The sequence below is a fragment of the Phyllobates terribilis genome, unplaced genomic scaffold, assembly GCF_046119375.1.
Source record: "Phyllobates terribilis strain yellow unplaced genomic scaffold, ASM4611937v1 Scaffold_11__3_contigs__length_659146591, whole genome shotgun sequence".
Classification (NCBI taxonomy): domain Eukaryota; kingdom Metazoa; phylum Chordata; class Amphibia; order Anura; family Dendrobatidae; genus Phyllobates; species Phyllobates terribilis.
Genome location: NW_027362771.1, coordinates 353,034,025 through 353,042,653, shown reverse-complemented (window position 1 = coordinate 353,042,653; position 8,629 = coordinate 353,034,025). Strand labels below are relative to the sequence as shown.

Sequence of the window (8,629 nt, the reverse complement as noted above, 5' to 3'; positions counted from 1 at the left end):
CTGAGTTGGTCCCTGCTCTCCAGGTTTCAAGTCACCAAGGCCAGGTAATACATACTTATACTCCATCCTGGACTTGTCCAGTTGCCACCTTACTGTATGAAGATAATCCAGGGCAAGGACATTCCAAAATAGTCATCTCAACACTTTCACGGGTACTGGTTGCACAAAGAACAGGGATCAAGTAGTATCCTATAGTGTCATTAAGTGTGTGTAAGGTTGAGTTAGACAAAGGATACTTGAGTCCAGATGCAAAAGATTAAGTTTACTCTCTTTCGATGAAATGCGGATCATGTAAGGATTACAATTTAATTAGCCTGTATTTTTTCACTTATGTGTGAATCTATTTATGCTCGCACCTTTGAATCCACTGTAAAACTCTGATACTTCCTATCATAGACAACATGAATTTTTTGAGCAGTTGATACATATGAATGAGCTTTGGGTGCCTATAACACAGTCAGCGGTTTACAGGTTTTCAAAGTATGACCACTTTTCGTATTTATTCAACTGCATAACAAAAACACACCCAGTAGTCCAGTATGCCACCAGGAGTCGGCTATGGTGACAAAGTCACATGATGTAAACCGTGAATTTTCTTTCAATGTACTGGCTAGAGAGGATGAGGAAGCATCGCCTAAAGCCAATGTTCCTGACCTGGAGGAGTCCCAAGGCAACTGTGAGACTGTCCAGCTGAGAGACTTTATGGTAAAAGGTACTCTGAAAAATGTAAGTGTGTTAAATGGTGTTCCCCAGGAGCCAGGTGCCGATTGGTTTCCACAATTGTTTAAGCATAATGATCTGTTGAGTCGAGGGACCAAAGTGACAGGTCAGGTAAAAGAGCGCCTCCTCAAAGCACAAGGGGCACAATACAGGGGGGTATAATCGATTGGCTCGAGTGAGACAATTTAAGCTTGGAGATTGGGTACTTGTGTTAGTGCCCACGGGGGAAAACAGGTTCCTTGACCAGTGACAGGGACTTTATAAGGTGGTGGAAAAGGTGGAAGAGATCAACTATAAAATACATCAACCTGGAAAAAGGAAGCCCTTTCCCGTATATTATGGCAACCTGCTAAAACCCTGGAAGGATAGGAACTCGCTAAAAACCCCTTGCTTGTTGGCCATATCAGAAGTCACCATTCTGTATGTCAAAGTAACAGGAAATTTGTCACCTTCCCAAAGACAAAAATGTCTGAAATTGGTACCCAAGAAGAGGGGCAGGTTCTTACAGCTACTAGGTCACACTCATGTCATCTAACATGAGCTTTCTGCTCAGTTCAATTTAAAGCCCTGTAGAATTTCGAGGCCCACCGGGAGGTAGTGTCAGAAACGGCAATACAGAACTGGCCATACCTCTACACAAAATCAGTTTAGGTAAAGTGGCCCCCTGTAGGCACTGCGTTTAGGCAGATGATGCCCAGCCCTCAACTTTGGGCAGAGGGGGAGGGTGTGTAGGAAAACCAGGTAGTGCTGGGTTAATTGTTAGCACTGCAGGTCTTAATTAGGTGTACCTAGCTAGCTATGTCTAGAGGGCCAGACTGGGTGTTCACTTGTCAGTCAGTTAGAAAGCTGAGAAGTTGGGTGTTAGAAAGTAAAAAAAAAACATTTAATGGTGGACAGTCTACCGGAGCCTGAGAGGTATTGGACCTTCTGAGCAATCAGCAAATGTGGAGAGCTACAGAAAAACCTGGAATCAGCAGATATAATGGTTTCAAAGGAAGCAATAAGTAAAACACTCAATATCCATGGCCTGTATGCACGCTCACCACCCAAAACTCCATTGCTGAACAAAGTGTATGTTCAAATGCTTTTAAAGTTTGCTCAACAAAATTTTGACAAGCCAGTGAAATACTGGAAGAATATAGTCTGGTCAGACGAGACCAAAATGTAACTATTTGGATGCCATAATACACATCATATTTGGAGGTCAAAAAGCACTGCATATCATCCCAAAAACACCATACTAACAGTGATGTTTGGAGGTGGGAACATCATGGTGAATGGCTGTTTTTCAGCAGACGGGATTGGCAAACTTCATGTCATTGAAGAAAGGATGAATGGATAAATGTATCGAGACATTCTTGAAAAAAATCTGCTGCCATCTACCAAGATGATAAAGATGAAATGAGTGTGGACATTTCAGAAAGACAATGATCCCAAACACACACCAAAAAAAATCTCAAATGGTTTCAGAGAAAGAAAATAAAGCCGCTAGAATGGCCCAGCCAATCACCTGACCTGAATCCAATAGAAAATGTATGGAAGGAACTAAAGCTCAGAGTTCATAGAAGGAGTCCATAGAACCTTCAGGATTTGAAGAGTGTTTGTGTGGAAGAATGGGCGAAAATCACACCTGAGCAATGCATGCAACTAGTTTCTCCATATAGGAGGCGTCTTGAAGCTGTCACCAACAAAGGCTTTTGTACAAAGTATTAATTACATTTCAATAAGTGTGTTCAATACTTTTCCCTCTGTTATTTCTCATTATTACACATAACTTAATTTATGAACATCTACGGTTTCATTTCTTTACCTGTGTGGATTGGATGGATTGTTATGAGAATTTCATATCAATAGCACCTTTAGAAATAGATTTACTTAGAAAACTTGTGACGTGCTCAATACTAATTTCAGTACTAATTTCACCCGCTTTAGGTCTTGCAGTAAATGTTGATTTCCTCTAATATTGGGCAGGGTCATAATTGTAATTGTGACCCCCATCTGAGATAGTGGGTGTTACATGGTGGTTGTATTGGCATGTGTGCTTTCAAATGGCATGGCTAAATTTCAGTTTTCTTCCAGCCCGGGCCATGGTCCCGTGTTCCCAGTGGTCGACCCTCAGTTATAAGTAATTTATCCTCTCTTATAGCTAATAGTTAACTTACTATCTTGGAAATAACCCATAGTAATATCTACAACAAAAAAACAACAACAAAAATACAAAAACTATAAATCGGAAAACGCATATCATATCTGCGCTATTTACAGACATGAAAGGCTTTTGTCCGCTGTAATGCAAGCTTCATTTCTCGATTCCTTAAACTATATATTAGAGGGTTCATCATAGGAATAACCACGGTGTAAACTACTGAAACAATTCGGTCTTGTTCTAAGGAATATGCTGAACTAGGTCTTGAGTACATGAAGAAGATGGTACTGTAGTACAGAATCACACAGATGAAGTGAGAGCCACATGTGGAGAAGGCTTTACGTCTGCCTTTGGAAGAGTTCATTATAAATACAGCATGTAAAATAGAAGCATAGGAGATGACAATGACAATAATGGTAGTGCCAGTTACAGCAGATGCAAAAATAGTCAAAACTAACTCATTTATTTTGGTATCAGAACAGGATAGTTTCAGTAGAGGGGGAACATCACAAAGGAAATGGCGAATATAATGAGAACCACAGAATGAAAGGCGAAAAGTACAACACGTGTGTATTAAAGAGTTAAGAAACCCAGCCACATAGCATCCACTAAGCAACTGAAGACACGTCATCCTGGTCATGTTCTTCAGATAAAGGAGAGGAATACATATTGCTACATAGCGATCAAAGGCCATGACTGCAAGTAGAAAACTCTCAGTGCACCCAAGGCCAATAAAGAAAAACATTTGGACAGCACACCCAATATATGATATGCTTTTTTCAGTTGTAACTAAATCAACCAATATTTTAGGTGTAATGCCTGAAGAATACCAAAGATCCACGAATGCCAGGTTAGAGAGGAAAATATACATTGGACTGTGCAGGTGAGTATCTGTCGCTATCAGCAGAATGATCGCTAGGTTCCCAATAACAGTGATGAGATACATGAACATGAACACCAGGAAGAGGAAAATTTGAAGATCTGCTTGATCACCAAATCCTAAGAAGGTAAAAGCTCTTAGTGATGATTCATTATATACATGATGATCTGTAAGAAAGAATAGATTGTATTATAAATGCAATGTTATACCTGCTTTTCATCCTAATCTTAATGGTTCATGAAAGAAATGCCCGAACAAGAGGTATTTTCACAGCCAGTGCAGTTGAAGGAAGTCAACAAGGTTCAATAAATAAACATTTGGTCTCATTCACACATAAGATTTTTTTTCTTGCAGGAGAAAAAAGAGCTGTTTTTTATCAGTGTGCTGGATCATATTTCCATTGATTTTGGGTCCTTGTGTCAGTTTTTAACATCAATATTGGAAAAAAGAAAACTGATGAAGGGTAGGTTTCCTCGGCAGGAGGATGCAACTAGAATGCAACAAGATTGTTATGAGAGTGCTAGTGCATTTCATTTTTTTATTGACTCATTCACCTAAATGCGTTAATTTTATCCACACAATGAATTAAATATGGACTTGTTTTAGTTTTTTTAAGGTTTATCTGTCCCAGAAAAAAAGAACACATGTATATACCCATAGACTATAATGGATACTTGTTCTATTCAGGAAAAAAAACAAGGATAGAAGACTTACATGAAACACGGATATCTGAATGAGATCTAACTGTATGAAAATGAAAATAAAATGTTCACATGAGGCAATGGTGTTTGGTAAAATCTATGCACATACAGAAGAATCAAATACCATCAGATGTATGGAAAGAATTTTCTAAAATAGTTTGTACGGTAATTTCTGGACAGACTATAGCCCTGTAAATTAATTGCCCAGTCATGGCTCTCGTCCAGCCACGTCTCAGATATCCCCACCATGTCATAATTATTTTCCACCAAAATAATTCTAATTCCTCCATTTTGATGGTGAGGCTTCTGGCATCAGTGTACATGCATTTTATGTATCTCTCTGTACCTCTATTCCTTCTTACCATATTGACTGCTCTAACCCCACCACCAATTTCTTTATTTGTGCCCAGGTCACTATCTGCACTATCTTCCCCACCTATAAAATGAATACCCTCCCCCCCAATCCCTAGTTTAAACACTCCTCCAACCTTCTAGCCATTTTCTCCCCCAGCACAGCTGCACCCTCCCCATTGAGGTGCAGCCCCTCCCTAGCGTAGAACCTGTAGCCAACTGAGAAGTCGGCCCAGTTCTTCAGGAACCCAAACCACTCCTTCCTACACCAATTGCTGAGCCACTTATTTATCTCCCTAATCTCCCGTTGTTCTCTGGCATGGCATGTGGTACAGGCAGTATTTCAGAGAATACCACCTTAGAGGTCCTTGCTTTAAGCTTGCAGCCTAATTCCCTGAAATCATCTTTAAGGACCTTCCACCTACCTCTAACTTTGTCATTTGTGCCAATGTGCACCATGACCGCTGGGTCCTCACCAGCCCCTCCCAGTAATCTGTCAACCTGATCAGCAATGTGCTGAGCGCAAGGTAGGCAGCACACTGTTTGATGATCCCTGTCTTTGTGACAGATTGCCCTATCTGTTCCCCTAATAATTGAGTCCCCCACTACCAGCACCTGCCTGGCCTGCCCTGCTCTCCTATTTCCCCCTTACTGGAGCTGAAACTCCTCTGGCTTTAAGAGGACATGCCTTGCTGCAGCAGTGCTACCCCTGTACTGACACCACCCTCATCTGCCAACTTTGTAAACTTATTGGGGTGTGCAAGATCAGGACTAGCTTCCCTGGCACTAATCCCTCAACCCCCCTTCTAACTGTCACCCAGCTCGTTGCCTCACTGTCCTGTAGCTCTATACTACCACCCTCCCCCACATCCATCCCAGTGAGCAGATGCTCAGTAAGCAGCAGACTCATTTCCATATTGTCTAAGGATCTCAGTGTTGCCAGGTGCTCATTTAGATCCAGTACCTGGGCTTCCAAATGCACAACATGCACACATTTTGCACAGCAGTACGCACCCACGACCGGTTGTTCAAGGATTGCATACATGTGGCAAGATGTACACTGGATAGCATTGTCAATAATGGAGCTCATTTCCTAATGGGGATTGCACTAGACAGAAATGTTAAGTAAAAAGGAATGTAAAGAATTAATAAAATACAGACAGCAAGTCTCTGTAGCCGTGAGTGTGGACCACATATTCCTTACTCTGATCCTCCTTCCTCCCACCATGCCGAGTGCCTGGAGACAACTGATCCCACACTTGGACATTCAGAAGAGCTGTTCACTTTTCCATTTGTAGATTCGGGCCTCTCGTCCGGCCAGCTTCAAGTGAGTCAAGACGAGAACGCATGTAGCAATGCCCAAATATTGGAGCAGCCACGGGCACACGAAGGCAATGGTGGGAAAGTTCAATTACTGTCACAAGAGGTGGATGATGTTGATGATGAGACACAATTGCCAGAAAGTAAGGACGAGGACCAGGGTGCGGAAGTGGAAGACGAAGTGGTGGATGATACAGTAATGGACCCAACCTGGCAAGGGGACATACAGAGCGAGGACAGCAGCACACGGGGAGGGAAGCGTAGCACCACAACAATCAGGAAGAAGCAGTGTGGTGGCCACAGACACAATGCGGGAAAGCGTTGCATACGCAATAACAGTATAGGAGACCCACTCTTATAATAATGGGAACAACAAAGCATAGCCGACTGCTGGCCTTTTTAGAATAGTAAGGCTGTAAAAATAGTGCTTGTGACTTTTACAATCCCTCCTTCATAAATGAAACAGGATGTGTCTGATGATGCTTCACATACCACATGGCCAGATAAGGTTGTAAAATGTTATAATGACATTTACTGGTGAATGTATTTTTCACCGTTGAAAGCAATGCAAAAGTGCAAAAACGCATCAAAAACACTACGTGTGAACATAGCCCAAGGTATGGAGGAGCAATTTTGTTTTTGGTTATTTATTTTACCTTATAAGCAAGTCATTACCCTGGAAAGGATGTTCCTTAACATATTTCCCAGGAAATTCCATTTTGGTTTCGTTTTTATATGTTTTATTGTGAGTCCGTAAAAGTGGCGTAATACCTCTGAGAACATTGTTGACAGCAGTGACCTGGGAATCAGAGATGCTTCCAGGGGTCTTCCCCAAGCTGTTCCCAGGTCATTTAAGCACTGTTTCCATCGATTTGGGCAATTTTTAGGCCCTCTGCAGACCGCCGGTGGGAGCCGCCGGAAAAATGCTCGAGTTTCCCATACACATACATTGGGCTTGTTACTCGGACCGAGCACTCAAGCATTCCAATTTGCTCGACTCGAGCAACGAGTACCCGAGCATTTTAGTGCTCTTTCATCACTAGAAAGGATGTAATATTAGAGTTTGAAATAACCAACATATCTGTCGTGAAAGAAGTATTATATATAACCAATAAAAAGTCATGGAAGTAAGATATTATGGATAGACAGGGAAAAACAATAAATTATCACTGACCGTTGGAAAGTCCATCCATGTTCACAATTGACTATGAGTTGCTTTTCTGCTGTAAGTTAATTTCTTGTTCTTGAGGGATTGTTTAGTTTCTGAATATTTTAGGTCTTCTTAAAGCTGAGTTGTAGAAAATTCAGACATTTATGCTTATACAGAACTTGGATTTCTTTTATATTTGTGTTTACTTCTGGGGATAAATTAACAGTGAACTTGTATTGCTAAAATATCGAAGAGTGGTTAATTATCAATGTCCCTAAAGTAGAAAAATAATTTCCCCCAGGATTCCCATTTACGACAATAGTTAGAAGTCTAATTATTAACGTGTAATTGGTACCAGACTAAACAACCATGAGTGATAGATAATAATGGATAAATCTCCCTAAATTCAACTTTGACAGTTTGTTCATGTGTAACACACTCTTTGTACCCCTAGAACTGTATCTCATCACTTTCAAAATAGTAATGTTAAAGTGACCTCAACATACAGTGAAGGAAATAAGTGTTTGATCCCTTGCTGTTTTTGTAAGTTTGCCCACTGACAAAGACATGAACAGTCTATAATTTTAAGGGTAGGTTAATTTTAACATTGAGAGATAGAATATCCCAAAAAGAATCAAGAAAATCACATTGTATAAATTAGATAAATTTATTTGCATCTTACAGTGAGAAATAAGGATTTGATCCCTCTGGCAAACAACACTTAACACATGGCAGCAAAACCCTTGTTGGCAAGCACAGCAGTAAGACGTTTTTTGTAGTTGATGATGAGGTTTACGCACGTGTCAGGAGGAATTTTGGTCCACTCCTCTTTGCAGATCATCTCTAAATCATTAAGATTTTGAGGCTGTCGCTTGGCAACTCGGAGCTTCAACTCCCTCCATAAGTTTTCTATGGGATTAAGGTCTGGACACGGGCTAGGCCACTCCATGACCTTACTGTGCTTCTTTTTGAGCCACTCCTTTGTTGCCTTGTCTGTATGTTTTGGGTCATTGTCTTGCTGGAAGACCCAGCCACGACCCAAGTTCCCCCCGTTTAGTTTTAGCGGGGCTGTGGAGTCGGAGTCGTGGAGTCGGAGCCCATTTTGGTGGAGTCGGAGTTGGTATAAAATGGACCGACTCCGACTCCTAAAATATGTAATGAATTGGGTACAGTAGTTCAATAAAGTATGTGGAGAATATTTTTTCATAAGAATTTGGGAAAGTTATGAAATGTCCTATAAATGTCTGTCCTTTTCCTGATCTAAGGGTCTAGACTTTTAGCTGAGATTCTTCTGTGCTGCAGTAAATTTATCACTTAAACATGAGCCATGTATGAGGGAGTTGGAGTCGTTGAGTCAGTGT

The 8,629-nt window shown here is 41.0% G+C and overlaps 1 protein-coding gene across 1 annotated transcript; it reads right to left on the bottom strand.

Annotated features, from left to right (window-relative positions):
* Positions 1-2,975: 2,975 nt before the first annotated feature.
* On the bottom strand, positions 2,976-7,311 carry LOC141167278 (olfactory receptor 5AR1-like). Its single transcript, XM_073654709.1, has 2 exons — positions 7,293-7,311; positions 2,976-3,913 (listed from the first exon to the last, which is right to left on the bottom strand). Exons 1-2 carry the CDS (start codon positions 7,309-7,311, stop codon positions 2,976-2,978), a joined length of 957 nt encoding a protein of 318 aa, XP_073510810.1.
* Between the last annotated feature and the right edge of the window lie 1,318 nt (positions 7,312-8,629).